Here is a 26,906-nt window from a genome sequence, read left to right as displayed (position 1 = left end):
AACAGAAGAAAATGTAAATATTCTCTAGAACAACTCATTTCATCCCAGGCTTATTAAATTCCCATAAATAAATTAGTGAGGCAGATAAGAAACTCAGAGCCAGAAACAAACATACTGAAAAATTAAGCACACAAGTAAACAAGTCATTTTGGAAAGAAGCAGCAGGAACAAAATGACAGCTGAAGATTCTAAATCATTACTGCAATTATCAAACACATTGTATAAATTTATATGTATATTTATATTCTTAATTTTAACTGTATTTTACTATGTTTAAAGAAATATAGGGCGAATTTAGAAATGTGTTTAGAGAACAAGAAACTTTAAAAATGATCAAATAAGTTTGAAAATGTACTAAATAGAATTTCTAAAAAATAATAAAATAAAATAAATAAAATATTGGATAGATTTATCATCTACCTTGGCACAGATGAAGAGAAAATTAATGAATTGGAAGACATTTCTGAAGCTACTGTTCAAAATATAGTATATAGAGGCAAAAAGAAAAAGATAAATATGAAGCAACTTCACTAGATGCCAAAGGTAGCATTTCAGAGTGAAAAGCAAAAGGAGAAGATGTGGTCTCTGTGAAATTAATAGCAAAGACTTTTTCAGTCCACTGATAATGACACACCACCCCACATATTTATGAAGTCTAATTAACATCAATCAGGATAAAAGAAAAAAAAGAATTTCACAAAAAGACACATTATAGTAGAAACTGAAGAACACCAAGAACAATGATAAATTTCCAAAAGCAGCACTAAGGAAAAGGCAATTACTGCAAATAAGCAACATGTATTCTACCTGCTGTTTCAACAGCAAAAATGGAAATAAGAGGAAAGTGAATGATGCATGTGCTATGTTGACAGAAAATGAATCAAGATAAAACTCAATACCCAGGCAGGTTTCCCAAGCATGAAGGAAAAAAAATATGTATTTTTCAAACAAAACCTGAGAGAAATTGGCATTTTCATTCAATAAAGAAACAGTATTGTTTGAATCTTCATTAGATTGTCCAAATCTGATCTCTTTGGTCTGCTTGATGTTTGTCAGAAGTGTGTTAAAATTTCCTTAAATGATTGCATTATGTTTATTTCTCTTTCTGTATACACATATCATTTATCTTTGTTATATTTTGAAGTTATATTGAAAGATTATATTAGGGGCGCCTGGGTGGCTCAGTCGGTTGTGTCCAACTCTTGGTTTCAGCTCAGGTTGTGATCTCAGGATGGTCAGCTCTAGCCCTGTGTCTGGCTCCATGCTCAGTGGGGAGTCTGCTTGAGATCCTCTCTCTCCCTCTCCCTTTGCCCCTCCGCCTGCTCATGCTCTTTGTCTAAAATGAATAAATAAATCTTGAAAAAAAAAGATTATATCAAAATTGTGATATATTACTATCAAATCGAAACTTTCATAATAATTATTAAGAAATCTACCTTAAATACTACATTTTGCACAGTGTATTTTGTCAGATATTAGAAGCTATGATTGCTTTAATTTGTGTGCATCACGCATATTTTCATCTCTTATTTTCAAACACTTCATCCTTACCTATTAAATGTGGCTTTTGTAAATAGCATATAACATTTTTTTTTTTTAAAAGCCATGTGCTAATTTTTATCTCTTTACTGGAGCATTTAGAGGGTTCACATTTATTGACAATATATTTTCTTTTTTTTTAAGATTTTATTTATTCGTCAGAGACAGAGAGAATGAGCACAAGCAGGGAGAGCGGCAGGCAGAGGGAGAAGCACACTCCCCGCTGAGCAGGGAGCTGGATGTGGGACTCGATCCCAGGGTCCTGGGATCATGCCCTAAGCCAAAGGCAGATGCTTAACCGACTGAGCCACCCAGGCATCCCAGATATATTTTCTTTTTTATCAATATCATAACTTTGTGCTTTCTCTTTGTCCTACTTACTCTTGGGCTTTCCCCCCTCCTTTCTAGCTTCTTCTGTATTTATTTACTTTTCTCCATCTATGTTTCTTTCCTAATTTTTGAAGTTATATTTTCCATCCTGTCAGCATTTACTCTAGAATTTAATGCCTGTGTACTCAAATTATCAGTGTCTGAAATTGATCATTATCTTTACACTCTTCCAAAACAATATAAGGCCCAAGAACGGTCTATGGTCTCCCAAATTATATGCTTTTGTTACGAAGTTTAATTCTGTTGATCAAAGGTGAGGGCAGGGGCCCCTGTGGTCACTGTGGTGTGAATATATCAAAGCATACATTAGCTGAATATAAAACACTTTATTCCTACCAATGATAAAAATAAATGTTCAACAGTCATACAAAAATGGAAAACCACGTAGGTAAACTAAAAATCTACCAAGTTAGTCACTTAAATATTATTACACTACAGTCTTAAATTACCAGGTTAGGCAGATATTATTGTATTAGAAACACATGCATAACAACATTTATTTTTCTACAAAATACAATATAAAATCATGTTATGAAATACTTTGTGACTTTTCACCACTTAATATATTATGGAATATTATCCATATCAGTATTTGAAGAACTCTCTTATTTATATTTAATGACTGTATAAGCTTTACTGTAGGAAGACATTATAATTCATTTAATTATTTAATTTATTGATAGTTAAATTATTCTTTTTACTTTTTTAAACAAAACATTCATTGGTCACTCGAAAAATTAGAAAGTTATGAATAATTATGTTAACAGTACATTGAGGAAACAGGGTTGTATCATTTTCACTTTCTATAGGAGACATTCTAATATCTTTTCAATTATTTGTAATGAGAATGGATACTTATAACTATAAAAAAGATATTTCCAAAAATCAGTATCTGTTATAATCTTATTCAAATACAGTATATCATTTATTTATATAAATGTTTTAGTCTTTATTGTTTATTCATTCTTTTTTAAAAATATGGCAGAGAAGAAATTAGTATGGTTAAGATAATTTTAAACGTTATCTTTGGGAATAAAAATGTGCTTCATTATGCATAGAAGAATAACAAATTTAATCTATAGGGACTGGATTACATTGCCTTTTATTTTCTTAAGGGGAGAAAGTAGTTTACATATTAAAATTAGAGTAAACATCCTGTCTGATGATGCAATAGGGAGATCTGTTTTCTGGATTCTGTCTCATTCTAACCCTCTGCTCATCATATGACCCGTGCAATCTGATCTAAACTATGGAACCAGACACATCAGCAATGTCCAGTCCTTGTCTTGATCTTCATGCTTCGCCAGTGGAATTTCATGAAATAAATACAGGTAAAATCAGATACTGCCGTTATTGCTAAGTAGTCCCTTTATTTAATGAGAAAATAATATTATGAACAACAAAGTTCATAGCCAGATACTTTCAAATGAGGAGTTGAAAATCTTTTCTCTGTATGAATCAATTTAAGATTTTCCAGTTGAAGATGATTTAAATTTCAGACAATCATCATTTGATAAGTCAATATTTACAATGGGGTTAGAGTTAAGATCATTCAGAAAATGTTACTGACTTGGTGGCTGAGTTCTACTTTACTTGTACTAAAGGAGTACATGCAATATATTGCTAAGGGACTTTACCTACCTAATGAGAATCAGATGAATTTTTTTCATGCTCTTTTAATTAAGATTAAATTCAACTATAGGAAGGGGCAAGATAGGCATTTAAGTTAAGTTTTATATTTCTACTCTTGCTTTTGCAACCAGTGTTACTCTTAATGCTACTGCCCATTATATTCTTACAATCACTACTCTACACGGCTACTATTACTACTTCTACAATAATAAAATCATTTGCATGATTTTTTTTCCTCATATACCTTTGTACATGATTGCTTCAAACACTATGCTATCGACTTTATATACATTTAATCTCCACAATATATCTATGAATGAATACTGTTGTTATCTTTATTTTATAAAGAAACAAAGAATTAAAAAAGAAAAAGAATTGTCATATTTCACAAAGCAGCTCCATGATTGAGCAAATTTTAATACTTTCTCATAAGCATAAGATGGGGCAATTTTTTTCTTTTATTTATTTTTTTATTTTACATTTTTTAATTTTATTATGTTATGTTAATCACCATATATTACATCATTAGTTTTTGATGTAGTGTTCCATGATTCATTGTTTGCATATAACACCCAGTGCTCCATTCAGTACGTGCCCTCTTTAATACCCATCCCCAGGCTAACCCATCCCCCCACCCCCTTCCCTCTAGAACCCTCAGTTTGTTTCTCAGAGTCCATAGTCTCTCATGGTTCATCTCCTCCTCCAATTCCCACCCTTCATTTTTCCCTTCCTACTATCTTCTTCTTTTTTTTAACATAATTTTTTTTTCTAGTTTTAGCATGCTTTTCAATTGTATGTTTATGTATCAGATATGTATATGCACATACATATATTAATTATATATAAATAGTTGTTATGTGTTTTTCTTACATATTTTCTAGAGTTTTGTGACGAAAGTGTAACTTACTCAGAAGTCAAAGTTCATGGCTCTTCAAGTATTGAGAAGAGAAAAACAACTAGGAATTTGAAGATGAACGGTAAAAAACATTTAAAATTCTAGATTCCCCTTTTTTGCTTGAATATTTTAATGAACCAATCATAAAAACAAATATTCCTGGACAAACCTCTGAATCGGAGTTCATCTCTCATATCAACACCTTTAAAGTGGTCATATTGACATGAAGGGCTGCATTAAAAGCCAATGACAATGTATTACTGATGGCCACATGGCTTAGAATAATGTACCATACCCATAGAATAATAATTTAAAAAAATGTTTCATATATACCTTCTCAGTTTGATATTTTAGTCTTGCACAGTGTCCCTTTTATAGTATTTTGTGAGATATCTCATGATAAATAGACTTTTATCAAAACTGTCACAGAATATCGGTCTGGACCAACAGCTAATGCAGGAATTTTGTTCTTAACCTAGTTCTACTATAAAAACAAAGAAGTCCTTTTTTAAAAATGACTTAAAAGTACTCATTTGTAGTCTTAAAAAGACTTCTTTAATAGGGCAACTTGTTAGTCCATAATCCCTTCCTACATAAAAATATTCATATATTCTCTGGCTGTACCCAAATCTGCAAAATAAGTTTGGGAGTTCCCCTCTCAGGCTGGGGTATATTTTTCCACAATTTGGTGCTCTCATAAGCTTAGATTTCAGTCCAATTCAAGTGAGTTGGATGTTCTTGTCCAGAATTCTTTCTAATCCCAACTACAGAATCTTGTTTTCATTGATCATCATAGTAGCTCACTTCCCTCTCTTCGGACAGAGTCTCCATGGTACCTTGTTGCAATATTATTTGCCTTCCTTTACCTTATTTTTCTGGGACTAGCTGCGATTATGACAGCTAAGGGTAAGTACTTTTTAGAGCTATTTCATTAATTTGTTTTAAATTACTAGAATATAATTTTTAAAGGTCTTTAAATTGATTACAATATTTTCCTGAAGGTATTTTCTTATACTATATATTTTAATTATATGAGTATTTTATCAAATCAGTGATTTATTGAATTATCAATAGCAAAGGCCCAAGTGATCTTATCAAAGATGTCAGTGAATAGTTGGGTATTTAATAAAAGTGGAAAATAATAGCAGCATTCTATATTTTGTAATATCATAATGACATTAGATTCACCACCTGTGAGATGTAATAAAAACTGGAAACAGTTATAGAATTTATCTATCAGGGCAGTTAAAAATGAACTATAAGGGCATGAAATCAAGTAATTTGAAAAAGAGAATTTAACAGAGGAAAGAAAAGATGGTGGGTAGGTATTCATCAAAAAAATAAAGCAAAATGATCAGGATACTGTACTGAGCCTACACATTGCTCAAACTCAATACTTCATCACATTATAAAAAATATTTAGCTTTTAAAAGAATAAATCTATAACACAGCACTATTAACAGGCCAGAAATGTGAAAAATTTCATCAAATATAGAAAGTAAGATAAATACGATTTATAAGTCAGAGAAAACAGCAATTCAAAACACATAGCAAATAAATTTATTTAAGAAACATAATTACATCTAAATCAATTATAATCTCAAAGTGAATTGTTTCAGAATAAAGCAGAATATATAATTTTTAATAATAAACACAAAAAACTTGATTAAATGTATGATTTCCTGCAAAGACACATGATAAAAGGCTCAAGATAATGTAGAAAAATTGAATAAAATAACTATATTCTATAGATAAATATATGCTATATTCTGTAGATAAATAATCAGTGATATACCTTCACGTAGATACCTGACTGATAACTTTTATTTTTTTTTTTAAGATTCTATTTATTTATTTGACAGAGACACAGCGAGAGAGGGAACACAAGCAGGGGGAGTGGGAGAGGGAGAAGCAGGCTTCCCGCTGAGCAGGGAGCCCGATGTGGGCTTCATGACCTGAGCCAAAGGCAGATGCTTAACGGACTGAGCCACCCAGGCGTCCCTGACTGATAACTTTTAAAGGATGAATTTGAAAATATCTTAATAACTAATCTGACTTCAAGATAAACTGTTTATAAACTAACAAAAAAGAAAAGTGCCACCCAGATCAGGAAGAGAAGCATAGCATTATTCCAAATTATCTCCATACACAGGAAAATATTTTAGGACAACACCCCTGACAAACATAGAAGCAAAAATCCTACATACAAGAGCTAACATAATCTACTATTATATTAAAAGGATACTATGTGATAACCAAATTCTGGTTAAAATCAGGGATGGGCTTGTACATTTATCAAGAAATTTGTCATATTGAGGAGAAAAAGAAATACCTCCAAGTAGAAGGAAATATATTTAATTTGATTCGTAAGAATCAAATATCTTTCATAGTAAAAATTTAGACTCATTTTCAATAGAATCAGTAAGACAAGGATGACTGATAGAACTACTATCCTTCAACATTTCTTTGGATGTCCTGGCAAAAGAAAAGCAAATATATAGAAAAACCTATTTAGATATAATATAAATATTACAAATTAAATACTGAAATTATCTGCAGATGATGTGCATTCTTACCCATATATTACAAGGAAATCTACTGAAAAAAATCAGAATAAAAGAACACTTCAATAAGGAAGCTAGATACAAAGTTAATGTAGTGTTACTATATACAAGCAAGAACTAAGGTCCAATATCTAGGTCCTCATTTTAAGTTTCTTACTAACATTTCTTCTGAGATATCTTTAAAAAACAACTAGCATACTATATTTCCAAACAGACTATCTTCCTAACCTGGATCCTTACCAACATCAAGGGAAAAATCAGATGTTTTAATACTATTGTCTTTCTTGGTGGTTGATGTTTAGTGAAATGAACCTAGGAGTCATCTCTGTTTCTAAGTGCTACTAATTATCTCAACTTAGTGAATTAATTCACTTCTTTACATTTGCATTACTACCCATCTAATCCAAGACAATCTCCTTCTTTCTCACCTGCTCTCTCCCTCTCCTTCCCTTTCTCTCTTTCTCCCTTCCTCTCTTTCTACTCTACAAGCCGCCAAGGGATCTAACTACATTCACTCATGACTTCTAATCAATTTCCAGAGTAACCTCCTCAAAAATATAAATTTTATAAACTCACCATACTTTTACTGTTAGCTTCTTAATACTCTAAATTCAATATAATCTAAAAATCCTTAACATGGTTTATAAAGTCCTTTCTTACTCGGTCCATGGATCTCTACCCCAGCTAGTACCATGTACTTTCTCACTCTCTAGGCTCCAGCCACAGTTGCTGTCTTCTAGTTCATTAAATGACTCATGATTAAAGTTACCATTGTAAAGACAAGGATAATTAAAAAAAAAAAAAAGACAAAGATAATTTTAAGAATGGGGTAGATGCTATTAATAATTACTCTGGGACGACAACCAGCATGAATCAGGACTTCTCTGGGCAGATTGACATGAATTGTAACTTGATCCATGATCTCTCTGGCTACCGAGCATATGCATAAACTATTCCTTTTACCCTATGTACCCTTACTTATACAGTTTTTTGGAGTAACTAAATCCTAGAGTAATCAATTGTCCCAGAAAATAAATTTTCCTTTATAATTTTATAATTAAGCCAGCTTCCTCTATTACAGTATCTTATGTACCACCATTTGTAGCATCTTTCACAGTCTTACCTGTACATCTGTGTGGTTATTTATTCAATGCCTGTCTTTCCCACTAGATTGGTAGCTTCATTAGAACACAGCTCATATCTGTATTTGCTCTACATTTTATCCTTTGCTTTCGAATATTATGGTAACCCATTATAGGTACTCAGTGAACATTTTTGATTAAATAAATTCATATACCTAATAATGTATATAAGATTATAATACTTTGTTAAAAGGCATAAAGAAGGGCATTAATGAATTAAATATATATTAAATGTTCCTTGGTAGGAAGATTAATAGTGTGAAGGGGCGCCTGAGTGGCTCAGACGGTTAAACGTCTGCCTTCGGCTCGGGTCATGATCTCGGGGTCCTGGGATCGAGCCCCACGTCTGGCTCCTGGCTCGGTGGGGGTCCTGCTTCTCCCTCTGCCTCTCCCCCTGCTCGTGCTCTCTTTCTCTCTCCCTGTATCTCTGTGTCTCGAATGAATAAATAAAATCTTTAAAAAAAAAAAGTGTGAAGATGATAATACTCTTCTAAATTCATCTAAGATTTATGTGATTCCAATGCAAGTATATTTTCATGATAAATAAATTAATTAAAATTATACAAAGAAGTAAAAATGTATGAGATTAACACAATACAGATTGAAATATATTGACAAGAGAGGTACAGATCTAGCCTTGTCGGGTATCAAAATAGTCTATAAAGTTATTAAGCTATAAGTAACATTATAGTACTGGTATAAAATAAATACATCGAAATAAGAAAAAACAGCCTAATAATAAAATCACATGCATGCTCATACCTATGGCATATATATATTTAGTATATAATACAGTAAGCTCTTCAAAATGACAGATATTTAACAATAGGTTTGGGTTAATACTTGGACAGTAAACACTCTCATACACATTTTTTTTCTCATACACATTTGATGTATGAAATTATCAAGCTTATTTACAAAATATAAGGATGAAGCATACATGCATACATACAAACACATACACATATATAAATTCATACAAAGCAATCAGATATATAATAATCTGTTAATATGGAAACAATTATTAATATGAAAGCAAGCAATAGCCTGTTAATATGGAAGATGGAGATATTAAAGAGTATTTAGACATGTAAACAATTAGAAAACAACCAGAATGATATATATAAAGCTATTTACAGAATTGTCTTTGCTGAAGTAAGTGGTATTGTAGGGACTATGAAAGGGACTCTTTTCTACTCCTTACAGTGTATACACTTACCCACTTTTTTTGTAAAATAAATAAATTCATGTATCACTTGTGTAAAAGAGAAAATAATTTAAAAAGAAAAATATTATATTCTAGAAATGAAGAAATTATATTTGGGTATGACAGACATAGGGTAGTAAATACCAAAATAAAGTATAACTAGGATTCTGATGGGTACTCATCTAAGATATTGTGCTTTTAAAGCCTGTTTTAAAATTATCACTAAGTATAGAAGACTATTTTATTGTGAGGACCAAGCTGTGCTTAGAAGCAATTGCACATACTATTTTGATCAGCATATCCTGGAAAAGTCATGAAGACACCAATATAATTTAGATATGGAATACTAACTTGTGAATGAAATAAATAAAATAAATTGGTGAAATATCCTAATAAACACAGCTTTTTCTTCTGTTTTACTATTAGTAAACTTTGTCTTAATAAGCAAGAGAGGAGAGAAGCAGTTGAACCAGCCGAAGTATTTCCCTGTGTCAAGTAGCTAATCTTATCTGTGAATTACCAATCCGAAGGAAGATCTTCCTGGATACTTAGGTTTTAGTATGTAAATGAACCATGCATGAATAAACATATGGCAGAAATGGAAGGGCAACTTTGTAAACAAACAAGAATGTTCTTGGGCGCCTGGGTGGCTCAGTTGGTTAAGCGACTGCCTTCGGCTCAGGTCATGATCCTGGAGTCCCGGGATCGAGTCCCGCATCGGGCTCCTTGCTTGGCAGGGAGTCTGTTTCTCCCTCTGACCCTCCCCCATCTCATGCTCTCTCCATCTCATTCTCTCTCTCAAATAAATAAATAGAATCTTTAAAAAAAAAAAAAAAAAAAAAAGAATGTTCTTGGTACAAAATTTAATTAAGCATGGCTTGCTCATTCAATTGATAAGATTTAGCTTAATTATTTGGCTTCTCATTTTAAACAAGAAAGAAAAGTTGTAGGTCTGTATTCAACTAACATCACATCAGTGACTAGCAGCATCCTTCACAGGAGAATATGTTTAAAATATGTAATACAGTTTAGGAAACAAATATGAAAGATGCAAGTGTGAGGGAATGGAAAGTTGATGATAATACTTTCTTCTTTATCCATTGAATTGGCATAGCAAAAATACTCAACTTTAATACTCTAAGTGGTCTGATGAGGGAATGACCCAGCAATATTTATTACATTGATTCCCATGTGTCCAGAAATGCATTTGGGACTCAAGCTGGAGTAATATGGTCCAGAGAACTTAAAGTCATGGTGATATGCGTCTGCACTTGACTAAGTTGAAGCCCCATGTCCAGCAAGTTTCATGTTCTTGTAAGTGGACTGAAATCAAATCTTGGTAAAGGAAGCATGCAGGAAGATTTTCTCTATAATTTGTGTGAAGTCTCCAAAATCTGTTAGAAGTAACCATGAGCCATTCAGACTAAAATAAATTTAAGCTAGGAACATTCCACTCACTCTTATTTTTATTATTATTAATTTTTATTTTATTTTATTTTTTTAATTTTATTTTATTATGTTATGTTACTCATCATACATTACATCATTAGTTTTTGATGTAGTGCTCCATGATTCATTGTTTGCGTATTATTTTTTAAATTCAGGTCATGCCATGGAGTTCCAGATCCTTCAAAATAAAACAAAGCACATCAATGTGAAATGATGTGGGTTAAAGTTTTCATATTTGAAGATAGCTCGAAATGGAGCTGTGAAGAAAAATGATACAATTTTGTAAACTTTTCCTTTTAGTTTGAATTTTAGCATATAAATAATTGATAGTCTCTGCAGATGGTTGATAGAGTAGCATAACTCAAGCTGTGCACTGGAAGTGTGAATTCTAGAGGCAATTTGAAGAAAATAGTGATAAAGAAGCACTAGAGGTAGAGATAGAAACAGTGTAGAATATAATAATAGCTCAATACAAAAATAATGAAAATCTGAATAGGAAAAAGATTATGGTACTGTGAAGAAGGGAACAGATATATGAAGCAATGTAGTGATAGAATAAATAGTACTTTGTGGCTGATTGGATGTGTGCTATGTCAAAGATGTTTGCTTCAAATATAACTTAGGTCATTATGTCCAGACTGTCCAGGTTTACTAACTGCTTAGAATGGCATCAATCAGATGTAGAAAATTACAATTATCAAAGCACCAGTAATTAACTCTTAAGTATGTGCCATAAGGAAAAGTTCATATTTTAGATCAGTTACTTGCTGATGATATTTTACAATTCATTCCTCAGTTAATAATAAAAAATAAATGGCTAAGTTGTATTGAAGAAATGTTAGATTTCTATTTTATTTGCAACACTGTTTGAAAATGATAATAGTCTTAAAATGTATTTTCCTTTGCAAATTTTATGAATTTCAGTTCGTTGTCTAGAAGGGGTTCTGATGACACATGAAACCATTAAGCAAAATGACACGACATATTGCAAAATAATATAACAAAGCAGAGGTATGTATTGGATTGCAATGGGAATCTTGGCATCACATATAAACTGTTTAAATCTAGATGTATATTTGCAATTAATAAATATAACATCAAAGTTAGATAACTATGGCATAGGTATCAGAAAAAAAGTTTCATATAACTCTTGAAATTAGGGAGCATAATTAAAAATAATAATACAAAAATTATAATACATTGAGCAAACATGATGACAAAGTTATCTTCATGCATGTACTTTTTTTTGTCAAGGTAACTGGTCTTTTCTGAAGAAAACTGATATTTTATTTCCACTGAAAAATAAAATCTTGGCAACAAGAAAACTGTTCTGAAGTACTGAGCTCCAGTCTTATCAAGACAAATGGCAAGGAAGAATTGGAAGTGTATGGCATGATATTCATTACCATATTTTCTTATACAGAACATAATTATAAACCTTTTAATATCTTGTGTGCTTTCAAGAATTCTCAACATATTATAAGCGGAGATCTCAATCAAACTGAAAATATTAAAAAATGGACTTAAAATGTTTATGTGATTTTAAAATTTTTAATATATTTGCATATAGAAGTATATACTAATATATAAAAATTTCATACCTTAGTAAATAAATGGGGAGGAGTAGAAATCACATAAGACATACAAACTAAAGGGAATCTGGTCATAATTGGCACCTTAAAACAGCTAATGTTTATTGATTGTTTCTAATATTCCTAGTAATACTTGAGTGATTACATATATTAAAACATGTACTGCCCCAATAATCTTATGAGACAATACTGTCATTACTGTTGTCATATTAATAAAGAAACTGAGGTCCAGAGAGGATTCTGTAGCTAGCAAGAATTAGAAACAAGATTTAAGCCATGATAGTCTTACTCTAGAGATCATTAGCATAATCATTATGCTATGCTAACCCCAGAACAATAGATCATATTAAACCAAGTTGTAAGAATATTGCTTTTGTTGGAAATAGATGCGCTTATACAAGCAGATTTATATTTTTCTCCCCTGGATGTATCTTTCAGAAACGGACAAATAAAAAGAACTTTCAAGAATCAAATATCATGATAGCTGTTCATGAGGATTGACATGTTTATATTAATTATTCTTTGGAATATGAAAAAAAAAGATTAATAGAAGGGATTTTTCCCCTAGTAGACTCTAACAAGCCTGAAGAATATAAATCTCCTTTATTTTTAATTCTCCTCCAATATGTGACTCTTGCATTTATATTGTTGCTCTTTTTGCACTGTATTCAAGTTGTTACTGCCTTTAATAAAGACTTCAATCTACATCTGCGATGGTAAATTTGTGGCATATATGCTGACGATTTCTATATGGTGCTCTGGGGAAGGCTCGTTCATAATTACAACACTCTTCCTTACTGAGGCTGAACTCCACTTTGAGTAATCTTCAACAAAGCACACCTAAAAGTTTTCCCCAGTGGTGATGCTTTCATCTCATCCACACACTATGCTTTAAACTAAACTTGTATATACAGATCATCAGTGAACTCTTTCAGGAAAAGCATGTAAAAATGTATATAATGAGTTTGCTAAGGTAATGTCTCCTAAACCTCAAAATTCACTTTTGTACATCAGTTTACCTATAACCTAGAGTGAAAGAGATAATGTCTGTGAATATTCCCGAACTGACAGAAGACATCAAATTACATATTGACAAAGCCTTATGAACCCCAGGAAGGTGAACAAAGTGAAAACAAATTTATGTGTATCTTGTAAATTGCTGAAAACCAAAGACAGGAGAAGGTTGAAAGGCAGTCAGAGAAAAATAGAATTTACCTTCAAATGAGCAATTGGCAGCTAACTCTTAAAGGCAAAGATGGCGCCTGGGTGGCTCAGTTGGTTAAGCATCTACTTTCAGCTCAGGTCATGATCCCAGGGTCCCGGATCAAGTCCCATGTCAGGCTCCCTTCTCTTTGGGGAGTCTGCTTCTCCCTCTCCCTCTGCCCCTCCTCCCCACTCATTCTCTCTCTCTCTCTCTTTCTCTCAAATAAATAATTTTTTTAAAAAAATAAATAATAAATAAGACAAAAAAACCATGAAAGCCACATACTTACTGAAAGAAAAGTGCCATGCTAAAACTCTATTCCCAGAGGAAATATTCTAAATATATAAGAATCGTATGGGTACATGATCATATTTCATAGAAGAAATAAAGGTAATTAAAGATAGAGAAAAAAGAATTTATTACTTTGGGTCTGCACTAAGGATATAAACTATAGTGGGTTCTTTAGGTGTAAGAAAATTATTCCAAATGGAACCTTGAAGGGACAATGAAATAGGTAAATGTGGGTATAAGTTGAAACAGTGATTATATAAAACCATAATATTAATGTCTATGGTTTAAAATTGTGTAAAATCAAAGTACACTCTAAGTGGGGGCGCCTGGCTGGCTCAGTCGGTTAAGCATCCGACTCTTGATTTTGGCTCAGGTCATGATCTCAGGATCATGAGATTGAGCCCTGCATCAGGCTCCATGCTGCGTGTGGAGCCTGCTTGAAATTCTGTCTCTCTCTCTATCCCTCTGCCCCTCCCCCCACTCGTGTGCTCTCTCTCTCTCTCTCTCTCAAATAAGTAAATAAAAGGTTTGTTTTTTTTTTTTAAAGTACACTATAAGTGTAGCAATTAAACCAAAAGGGGGATAAGTGGAGTTTAAAGGGCCTAAGTTTATCACAATGTCTAGAAGAGGTAAAACAATTATTTATATTGGACATTAATAAGTCAAGGACACATGTTGGGATTTTCAGGATAAACACTAAAATAATAACAAAATTTTATAAAACTATGAATATAGTGAAGGAATTTATCTCAATTAATGGAACAATAATTTATTGAATAACTTAATTAGTAGAATTATATTCAATGAAGTCAATGAAGGAAGAGATTTCATATCAGAATCATTTTTAGACAAAGATGCAGGAGTTCAAACAAGAACTTCAGCCTTATCTTTTGGGTCTTTTCTGAGTGTTCAGGGGCCCATAAAGTACTGAGGGTGGATATTGGAGAATGAGAATGAATGATTCTAAGGGCAAAAGTGAAAGCATCCCCAGGTACCTCTGAGTCACAATTTTCCACAGTTCTTACAGAATCACTTACCTTGGCTTTATATAGAGAGAGAGAGATTGGTAACCCACAATATATTTTTCTCAACCTCTTTTTCTAGAAAAATAGCCATGTAGTTTTGTGAGGAAGTCACATCTTAATAAGCCTCATTTTTTTAAAAGATTTTATTTATTTATTTTTGAGAGAGAGAAAATGAGCGAGGGGGAGCGGCAGAGAGAGAGGGAGAAGCAGACTCCCTGCTGAGCAGGGAGCCCGATGTGGGGCTTGATCCCAGGACTCTGGGATCATGACCTGAGTCAAAGGCAAACGCTTAACCAACTGAGCCACCCAGGTACCCCTAGAAGCTTCATCTTCACGTTATTCTTGCTCTCCCTTTGTTTTTCAGTCTCAAGTGAAGGCCTACAATAAATTTCAAAGGTCTCTTTTGCAGTATTTCCTCCCCTTGAGACATATCTGTTTCTGTAAAGACTAGTTTGTCTCTATGTGGAACTGGTAGTAATTGATTCTTCCAACTGTTTCAATACCTGAGATTTGAAACATATGTATTATCTCAATTTCTATTTTCAACAGATCTTCTGCACCAGGATTTTGTAGTCCCCAGACATAATTCCCATTATCATTTTATCGTTGACTATCTTATTTAGGCTGAATGCCCCACTATTGTTCCTCAAAAGAAGACACCCCCTCACCCCAAAGTTGCTGGACAGAATTTGCTCCATTTCCAAAAGGCCATTATCTTGGGAAAGAGTAGTTTATGTCCCATGATGGGAAAAAATTGTCTACTAATTCAATAGGACAAACACCACAAATGACTCATGAAAGAAGGCACAAGAAAACTAAGGATAACACATGGTGCCACAGACTTTGATCAGACCAAAGAAAGATGAGCTTGGGCTGAGCACAACTGAACATACTATACATTGCACAACAGGAAAAGACTTCTGATTTCCTTCAGATTCATATGTTTATAGAGGGAATGGGAGTGGCAGGGATCATCTGACCTGAGCTAGATTCACCAAATCATCTAGCAAGTTAAGCTTCTCTCTCTACAACCATAAAAATACTTATAATGTAAGGTAGAGAAGCCAAGATTTAAAAAAAAATATTTTAGTCACAGATAAAAAAATATATATACATCACAAAAAATTGGAGAGAGTTGGAGTGATGTCAACAAAATGGCAGACTAGGAAGTTCCAGGCCCTTGTTTCCCCCATAAAAATATTGAAAATGATGATTAAAGACTAGCTAAAATTACTGTATAAGTGCTCTGGGAAACAGTCAAAGACTTGCAGAGTGTCTACCCAAGAAAAAAGCCACATTCAGAACAGCAGGGAATTTTGTGGCATTTTTGTTTGCCATTGTCCCACAGTCTCCCTGATATGGCATGGCCTTGGTCTGGTGGGAGTGACAACCCAGATCTTGAGCTCAAAATGTGAACCCCCTGGGCTTATTTTTTTCTTTTATCACTTTATCCAGCGACATTAGGAGCAACTGGTCAGCATCATTATAAACATTAGTTTCCCAAAGTGCTTGAAAGTATCATATACAGAGGGACTCAGCTCCTTGATTCTTCTAAGTGGTTGCTTAGAAATATCCAATGCAGATATTTTTCATATCTCTATCACCTGATCATGCCATGGACCATCAGTGCTCTCATTATTAACAATACTGTCTAGACATCTTTAAACCGAATCAGGTTACAGAACCAATTCCAGTAACCCCAAAACCAATTCAGAAAACTCATCTTAAAATCCTGTTCCTTTAGAACCACTCTTGGTACCAAAATCTGTGTTAGTCAGTGTTCTCCAGGAAAACATAACCAATAGGATAGAACCAATAGGATGGGAATTGGCTCATGCAATTATAGAACCTGAGACGTGCAAGTGGGAGAAGTGAGATCCATCTGAAATCTTGTCATGATCTGCCATCTACAAGCTGGAGACCCAGGAGAGCTAGTGGGTGTAGTTCCAGTCCAAGTATGAAGATATACACACCAGGGGAGCCAATAATGTAAATGTCAGGCTAAGGGCAAAAGAAGACTGATGTTCCACCTCAAACAGGCAGGCAAGAGAGGAAGGAATCCTTCCTTCTTCCACTTTTTTATAGGACAGTGCAGAGGGCCAGGTTCCAAGGGCTGTGCTGACTGCTGGTAGGTGGGTTTAATTGGGGGTGGGGGGAGTTGCTTTAGGCAGGAACAGCGGTTAGGGCAGTGGTTAGGGCAGTGCAGGAAGCTCGTGTTGGGAAGCCTGCTTACAGAAGCAGAAACGGCTGGTTATCTCTTGCTCCCAGTGGGGCTTCTGGTTATCTCTAGTAAATTTCCATCTTCTGGGGCCTGCCGGGCCTGGGTCTGCTCTGCGTAATTTTCCTCTTCATAACCAGGCTATCAAGGAGACTGGATGATACCATCCACAATATGGAGGGATATCTACATTACAGAGCTCACAGATTTAAATGCTAAACTCATCCAGAACTTCACCTTCCCAGACATACACAGAAATAATGTTTAATCTGGGCACACCATGGTCCAATCAAATTGGCACATAAAATTACCATCACAAACCCTCAATAAAATACTAGAAACCAAATTCAGTGGTATATTAAAAAGATTATATACCATTGTCCAAATAAGATTTATTCATGGAAAGCAAAAATGGTTCCACATATGAAAATCAATTAACATGATACATCAAATTAACAGACTAAAGGGAGAAAAAAATCACACAATCATCTCAATTTATGCAAAAAAAAAAAGTCATTTGGCAAAATTCTACACTTCTTCATGATGAAGAAGTTGACAAACTAGAAATAGAAGGAAATATATGAAAATTCATATATGAAAAGCCCACAGCTAATATACTCAAAGCTTTTCCTTTAAGACTAAAAACAAGAGAAAGATGCCCACTTCTGTCACTTTTATTTACCATAGTATGGGGAAGTTCTAGCCCAAGCAATTAGGAAGAAAGAAAGAAAAGAGAGAGAGAGAGAGAGAAGGCATCAAAAAAAAGGCATTGGAAAAAAAGATGTAATAGACGACAGGAACTTATCTAGAGAAAACCAAAGATCTTCCACCCCTCCCCATGCACACAAAACACACACACAAACTGTAAGAACTAATAAAGAAACTTAGTAAATTTCATGATACAAACTCAAAACACAAAATTGGGATGTGTTTCTATATACTAACAATGAATAATCTGAAACAGAAATAAGGAAGAAAATCATATTTACAAATAGAATAAAAAAGAATAAGATACTTAGGAATAAACATAAGCAAAGAGGTAAAGATTTATACATGGAGAATTATAAAACATTGCTGAAACAAAGACATAAATAATTGGAAAGGCATCCTGTGTTTATTGATGAGAAAACTTATCACTTAACAACTCACTCAGAATTTACAGGGATTGTATTGAATCTGTAGCTTACTTTATGTGAGTTGTTTTTTTGTTTTTTGTAAAAATAGAAAAAGCTATCCTAAAATTCATATGAAATCTCAAGATCCTTTGCCCATTTTTAATTTGGAATATTTTTCTGCTACTGAGTTGTAGGAGTTCTTTATAAATTTTGGATATTAACTCCTTGTCAGATATGTGGTTTGCAAATATTTTAATAAGATTGATAAACCCTTGGCCAGACTTATCAAAAAGGAAAGAGAAAGGACCCAAATAAATAAAATCATGAATGAAAGAGGAGAGATCACAACCAACACTGAAGAAATACAAACAATTATAAGAACATATTCTGACAACAATATGCCAACAAATTGGGCAATCTGGAAGAAATGGATGCATTCCTAGAGACATATAAACTACCAAAACTGAACCAGGAAGAAATAGAAAACTTGAACAGACCCATAGCCAGCAAGGAAATTGAAGGAGTAATCAAAAATTTCCCAATAAACAAAAGTCCAGGGCTGGAAGGCTTCTCAGGGGCATTCTACAAAACAGTTAAAGAACTAATACTTATTCTGAAGCTGTTGGAAGAAAAATTTCCAAACTCTGTTGTATGAAGCCAGCATTATCTTGATCCCAAAACCAAACAAAGGCCTCACCAAAAGAATTACAGACCAATATCCCTGATGAACATGGATGCAAATATTGTCATCAAAATACTAGCCAATAGGATCCAACACTACATTAAAAGGATTATTCTCCATGACCAAGTGGTATTTATTCCTGAGCTGCAAGGGTGGTTCAACATCTGCAAATCAATCACTGTGATACACTACATAAATAAAAGAAAGGACAAGAACCATATGATCCTATCAATAGATGCAGAAAAAGCATTTGACAAAGTACAGCATCCTTTCTTGATTAAAACTCTTCACAGTATAGGGATAGAGGGAACATACTCCAGTATCATAAAAGTCATATATGAAAAGCCCTCAGCAAAATTAAAAAAATAATAATTCTATGATCAGTGAATGAATGCATGCATGAATGTATAAATGGAACCATGTGAGGGGTAGCATTATGAATTTGAATGACACTTAAAAATCAACTAAGGTCAGTTCAACACCAATGTCTCAGTATTACATAGGAAAGGAAAACTGAATTAAATGGGTTTGTTCAGTGATGTTCATAATCATTCCAAATGATCAATTGAGTAGGGTAATCTAATGAGAACAATGCACACAGAGTATCTAGAAAACTGGCAGCACAAAAGTAAATAGGATGACAATACAAGGCAGATTATTTAACATTCAAATCTAATTTTTAAATGTCCTAATTGAGTGGACAATTCTTTTCCCTTCCTTCTTCAACCTGCTGAATGTGATGTATCAAAAGTCAATTGTTTCAAGTGCCTGATTCTTTTGTTAGATCTATAAACCTGAATAGGATACATAATCTCAAGATTCATTTCCATCAGGGCGCCTGGGTGGCTCCTTGGTTAAGTGTCCACTTTTGGCTCAGGTCATGATCGAGAGTCCTGGGATAGAGCCCTGCATCGGGCTTCCTGCTCAACAGAGAGCCTGCCTCTCCCTCTCCCTCTGCCGTTCCCCCTGCTTGTTCTCTCTCTCAAATAAATAAATAAAATCTTTAAAAAAAAAAAGGTTCATTTCCATCATCTGGGAAATATAAAATTAAACTGAATAGTTTATTAGCAATATATCATAAAGATGATTCAATATATAAACATAAAAAGTATTAAAAGGATTATAATGTATATCATATAAAAATATCATATATACTTATATATAATATATATTTAAATATATATATGTTGGGGCTCATAGGACAGAAGTGGTGATTACTTATAATTAGTTTGGAGATTAAAGTTTAACTGAATTGTCTGGATTATGATATGACACACTGTTGAAATTTTTAGAAATGCTACTAAATGGTCATTTGGGATCAATCAACCTATCATTCTTCAGACATGATGCATTAGTTCAATACACTCAGTGAGTTCAATACAGTGTGTCCAACATGTATGGCTGACAAATCACACTGTACAGTACAGAATACTTCCAGTTGTAGAGTCGTTGCTGCTTAAAACATTTAGTACCTACGTAGGTCTTATGAGGATGAGGTGAAGGGAACAGCATTTTTTAAAAAGATTTTATTTATTTATTTGACAGAGAGATACACAGGGAGAGCAGGAACACAAGCAGGGGGAGTGGGAGAGGGAGAAGCAGGCTCCCCGCTGAGCAGAGATCCGATGAGGGGCTCGATCCCAGGATCCCGAGATCATGATCTGAGCCGAAGGCAGACACTTAACGATAAGCCACTCAGGGGCCCCAACAGCATTTCTGATTAAAAGAAAAAGAAGCAACTGAAAAAATATAGTAGGAGTCAAAGCAGTGCACCTGGCCAAAGAACAGAAGAAGATAAAACTTAAGGAGAAGAAGAGACCCAAAACTGAGGTGTGCAAGCCTGGATGTGGGTGATCATTATCACTTTAATGTCATTGTTTGTGTTGTTATGACTCTGGTTAAGAGTGACCACAAGAAACAACACTAAATTCAGAATGACAGCCTTTACCCACTAAGAGAGGAGGATGGAAGAATAAAGAGCCAAACACGGAAAACACCAGCTGGTGTCTGAGAACTGATTGGTTGCATGGGAAAAAAAAAAAAAAACCCACACACATTGGAATGTTAGGTGCAGAATCATTAACATGGTCTTAAATGCCTAAAACTTTCTTCTGGTGTGGATCTTATCTAGCTTTACAGATACAAGACACCTTACATTATTACCCTAAATACTCATTCTAAGAATATTATCTGATTTTGAAGCCACTTCCTACTGACTTGTTTCAACATATATGGAAGAATAATCAGGGGTTGTTGCAAATGTGAATTAAAGGTGAAGTTTTAAAAGTTAACTGATAAATTAATAGCCAAGCCTTACCTAGGTTAAGGAGGAAAGTTTGGGACAATGCAAAATGAGAGCAGATGCCTCTGACTTTCTCTTCATCTATGTGCAAACTGAGGATAGGATCTTCAATAGGAAACATTTAGATTACAATAAGGGCTTTAGATGATTTTTAATATGTTAAAATATGGGGGCCAAAACAAACCAGCAGGGCTTTTGCCTTTGCTCACCCTTTCTTAGCTTCCAGCACCATTCAGACGGACCAGAATAAGACCATCTAAAAAGGAAAGCAGAAAGTTATCACGACCTTGGAACTTGACATAGACTCGAAAGAGAGGTTGAGGAGATGGGGATGTTTCCTTCTAGGTTGACAGCCGAATTCACCACCATATAAATAGACTGAGACTCAGGGTAGAAGTTTAAGCCCTAGGGAATCTGAGCATGATGGACAAAGTCTATACAATAAGGAGTCCTAAAAGTTGACTTGTACAAAACATGAAGACTGACACCCTCTTCATTTCCGAAGAGATGAGAGCCACAAAGACGGAGCAGTGGCAGCTCCTCTGAGTTCAGATGAAACCACAAATAAAGTCATTGAATCAAGGAGCTCATTATAACCACCGTGACACAGCCCCACCCCTCTGCCCAGCAGAGTTCAGAGTAAATGGCCCTTCCTGGATGAAAAGCATTGTCACAGCCCTCACGACACCTACCCACCTCGTATAGGTGATACATGTGGGAGGAGACTCATTATTTGTTCTTTGTAAAAAATCAAGTGTGAAATGATTTCATACATTTCCTTTTCAAGTTTTTTCAAGGTTGTTCCTTAATAAATAAAAGAAATTTTATTTATTTATTTATTTATTTTTGAGATTTTTCTACACTGGTTCCAAGCTCTCTCTTTAACTTTCTTGGAAGTGTTCTGATGCTGTGATTAAGAGTACAACTTTGGTATCAGATAAGGCAAGATACTAATTCCATTTGTGCATTCAAACCTGTATAATCTTGGTCCAGCTGACCTCACGAATTCAATATTTCCATATTTGTAAAAAGAAGAGAAAAGAGTACCTTTATCAAAGGGTTCTTCTAGGTATTAAATGAGAAAGCATGAACTATTGTTATTGTCCTTTGTTCAAGTCAATACCTTTTTCTCCTTTTGCATAGTTTTACTACATTTTTTTTCTTTCTGGAAATATTTTATATAGTAAAGGCCTCAGGATTTGGCATCAAGAACTGCCTCAATTGTCCAATGTAAGAAATGTTAGCAACTCCCATTTCTCCCCCTTTATGCTCAATTTAGAACTTTCTCCAATGGTTTGCTGATGCTCATGTCCCCATACTTGAAGATATGCTTACTTTATGGCAAGGATAATAGGGTATACATTCTCAGTCATGTATGCCTTGCTATATATGAATTTATACCTGGTAATTAGTGACTCAAATGGAACTCAAAATTAGTATTTTCAAGTATGAAAGTGTTAAAAAGTCTTCTATGGTAACAGAACAATAATGATGTTCTATTAAAGTTCGTGTTTCAAATAAAAGAAATTTGCATCTTCAATAAGAAAATATATTTAAATATCGTAATTCATTTCAAACAATAAAACATATACAAAATAAAATCTTAAAATAGTTGATTACTGTCAGCAAAGGAAATGTATTTATTGTCATCAGAATTGTTCTGAACACAACATTGTCCTCTGTGATACTAAGAACAAAAATCTTGTAGCATTTCTTAAAAGAGTGCCCTCTACTGTCTGTAAAGATTTTCTTCCTAGCTTTTGGTGCTCATTATTCAGGCTTTATGCTAATAATTACTTGATCTGTGAAAATTTTGTGAAGTTGTCTGTAAAAATTTTGGAGAAAAAAAAAGAGGTTTTATATTCCATTCTTGAATGGTGGTGCTTAAGCAGTCTGTTGACAAAAATATGCAGGACAACCAATGTACATAACTTATTTGTTTTTTTTTTTTTTAAAGATTTTATTTATTTATTTGACAGAGAAAGACACAGCGAGAGAGGGAACACAAACGGGGAGTGGGAGAGGGAGAAGCAGGCTTCCCGCCGAGCAGGGAGCCTGATGCGGGACTCGATCCAGGGACTCCAGGATCATGACCTAAGCCGAAGGCAGTCGCTTAACCAACTGAGCCACCCAGGCGCCCATACATAACTTATCTGAAGAACACTATCACCATCCATGATGAAGGTCAGTTATATGCACACAATTACAAAGACAGAGCATATGTCTTCTGATCTACAGTTATTGTAAGACTCCATATATTTTAAGAGGTATCCTGATTTCAGAGATGTTAAAATGTGAAAAACAACATATCTTAGACTTATTGAAATAGATTGAGGAGAGGAAAATATGAAAATGAAGCAAAATATAAAAATAAGTATGATAAATTTTAAAGAAGCAAAATACTACGTCAAGTCTAACACGTAAAAATCTATTAAATTATCTAAAAAATTATATAAAAATTGTGTTTTTGATGACAATTGTGAAAAATAGAGTAAACTTTTTAGTTTTTGAATTAATTGAGCTATGAAACAGGGCAAAATGAAGTTTGCAAACCTACTCAGATGAGAAGTTTTTTAAAAAATTATATTAGCTGACTAAATGGCATTTCAATAAATTGTTCTGATGACTTAAATGACATTACAAATATTAAAATATCAGTATGATAAGAGCTAAACAAGTTTCAAATTCAACTGCTATTAGCTCAGCAGAAATATGTAGAAAATTATTATGGAATATATAAACAGCTGATTCTCAATTTAATGGACTATTGAAGATAGATTTCAATCCGCTTCGCTATTTCAATTCAATCACACACATGTGAAATACAGCTAGATGCAGGAAAAAAAAAAAAAACTTGCATCAACATTTTCTTTAAAAAATTTGTACATTCTATAAATGATTTGACAAATGACATGTTCCTTCCATATTCCATTTATAACATATAATTGCAGAATAAAGAGGAAGATAAATTTTTATTTTGTCTACTGAATGATATGGCATGCCAATATCCATTTCTATACCAGTTGATAAGTATTTTAATATGACCCCTTCCATGCTTGCAGGAAGAGTACACAAGAAAGGTCCAATGAATTCCCAAAATACAGAGAGGCCTTAGTATTGTAGCTACTGTATGAAATCTGAACATTAAAGAAATAATAGCAGAAGTAACTGGTCTAGCAGTCAACCTGGATAACTACGTGTAATACCCAAAGTTTGTTTCTATGAGTGAATCAACTATATTTAAAAGGCCAAGGACAGAGTATATAGGATATAGATCATTTCTAATTTTTCTTATCTGTTTTTCTGCACTTTTATCTGAAATGAGAATGTATTCATATTAAATTCACAAACTGTAATCTTTATTAAAGACCACCAAATATACTTTTTGGATATCCAAAGCCTATAGGGCAAATTCAACTTAGGAGATGGCATGAAAGGCTTTTCTCAACAGGCCACAGATTGTTTCCTACATTAATTTTGAAGCAGTCAGGGAGCAGTTAAAGATGGTGGCATAGGAAGATCCTGAACTCACTTCCTCTCATGGACACACCAGATCTACAGCTACATATGGAACAATTCCTTCAGAAAAAGAACCAAAAATTAGCTGATGGTCTGCCTTCCAATCAGCCTGAAACTAGGTGCTAAATGAGATCCCTCCGCTTGGAACACTGACAGGTCTTGGCACATCCTCGACAACAGGGACCCATCAAGAATAAATCAAGCTGCTGCTTTTGGGGACTGTGACGCTAGGAATGTTCCAGCTGGGCTGAGGACATTGGATCTTCCTGTCCTCCTCCCCTTCGACCTTTCCCCGAAGCCCCTCAATAAAATGGGTTGGTCACCCCCTCCCTCCAAAAAAGAAAAAATCAAGCTGCTTAGACAATCACCAAGGTTTGAGAGAAAATCAAGAGCTAGGGCAAAGAGAGACAATCAAGAGCTAGGACAATAAGATTCACCTCCTACACAAAGCCATTTTTTTAAAGACTAGGAGAGGTAGTTGCTTCACCTAATAGATGGGAACAAACACAGAATCACACCAAATGAGAAAATAGGAATATGTCCCAAATAAAAGAACAAATAAAACTTCAGAAAAGACCTTAATGCAACAGAGATAAGTAATCTAAGTGATAAAGACTTCAAGGTTATGGTCATAAAGATGTTCACCAAACTTGGAAATGAATGGATGAACACAGGAGAACTTCTACAAAGAGATTAAAGAGTGCACGTGATATGATGAGCACTGGGTGATACAGCCAACCAATGAATCATTGAACATTATATCAAAAACTCATGATGTACTATACCTTGGCTAATTGAATTTAAATAAAAAATATAAATGTAAAAAAGAATAAAATACAAAGAGATATAAATATAAGAAAGTACCAAACAGAAGTCACCAAGCTAAAGAATACAATAACCGAACTGCAAAACTACACTAGAGGATTTCAACAGCAGGCTGGATGAAATAGTCAAAGGTGAGGCAAGAGGGATGATTTGAACCCTCTAATGACTATATGCCATGCACACCTCATCTACATCATATCAATGTATTATGACTGGTGTGTGTTTATTAGTTTTTCCACTGGACTGAGCTCTTAAAAAAGAGATACCAGTGGGGCGCCTGGGTGGCTCAGTCGTTAAGCGTCTGCCTTCGGCTCAGGTCATGATCCCAGGATCCTGGGATCGAGCCCCGCATCGGGCTCCCTGCTCTGCAGGAAGCCTGCTTCTCCCTCTCCCACTCCCCCTGCTCGTGTTCCCTCTCTCGCTGTGTCTCTCTCTGTCAAATAAATAAATAAAATCTTTAAAAAAAAAAAAAAAAAAGGAGATACCATATTTTGCCATAATTTTACCCCCTTAGTAATTTTATGTTTACTGGAACTTGGTAAACATAAAGCTCATCGATACTGAATGGAAAATTCCTTACCGTTTCTTCATTCAGACTATAGTGACAACTTTGAACTGACATCTTTCCAGTCAGAGCTTCCTCCTCACACGCTCATAGACACACACACACACACACACAGAACTGAAAGAGGGAGCAACATACAATTCAGGCAAAAAAAAAAAAGTTAACTTCAAATAAATTCTAAGGAAATCACAAAATTGGCCCCACTCAACAGCAATACAATAATAAAGTGAAAGGTATGTCAAAAAGTATCACAAGGGGCTCATGATCCCAGAGATCTAGGATCAAGTCCTGCATCCTTCCCAGGGAGCCTACTTCTCCCTCGGCCTGCTGCTCCCCCTGCTTGTGCTCTCTCTCTCTGTCAGATAAATAAATAAAATCTTTAAAAAAAGGTATCACAAAATTCTAATATAGAGAAAGGGAGAGTTGACTATTTTTAAAGTAAGTATACACTCCTTAAAGGACAGAACTCATGGGAAGAAAGAAACTGGGAAATAAGGCACATAATGAAAGCATGTCTACACTCCTAAAACTACTTTGGTTATAGCCAAAGTTTCATTATATGCCAAAATTTATATTTTAGCTCAATGAGAACAGGTATATAGTACATAGACAAGTATATGTACAGCAACTAATGATTAAATAATCAAAATACATGTAATACGTGCATGCTTTTTTATACAGCTAAGTTCAACCAGAGAGCTACAAAATTACTGGGATAATTGAGGCAAAAAGAAATTGGATTTTAATGTA

General features: G+C 34.2%; 1 protein-coding gene across 4 annotated transcripts in view; it reads right to left on the bottom strand.

The window, feature by feature from the left end:
- GABARAPL1 (GABA type A receptor associated protein like 1) overlaps positions 1-26,906 on the bottom strand; it is a 76,125-nt gene that overhangs the window by 26,540 nt on the left and 22,679 nt on the right. Inside the window, exons 5-6 of one of the 4 annotated variants that reach the window (XM_036066454.2) lie at positions 21,457-21,503; positions 20,585-20,661 (exon numbers count right to left, since the gene is read on the bottom strand). The exons of 2 other annotated variants lie outside the window; for them this stretch is intronic. In XM_036066454.2, the coding sequence (XP_035922347.1) occupies positions 20,600-20,661; positions 21,457-21,503 (109 nt within the window). In that variant the 3' untranslated portion in view covers positions 20,585-20,599. Of the gene's footprint in view, positions 1-20,584; positions 20,662-21,456; positions 21,504-26,906 lie in introns of those variants that run through there. One more of the 4 variants, XM_078075593.1, reaches the window with a different exon arrangement.

This window comes from Halichoerus grypus, chromosome 6 (genome assembly GCF_964656455.1).
Source record: "Halichoerus grypus chromosome 6, mHalGry1.hap1.1, whole genome shotgun sequence".
NCBI classification, from domain to species: domain Eukaryota; kingdom Metazoa; phylum Chordata; class Mammalia; order Carnivora; family Phocidae; genus Halichoerus; species Halichoerus grypus.
The sequence above is the reverse complement of the archived record's forward strand: the minus strand, read 5'-3'. Positions and strand labels throughout refer to the sequence as shown.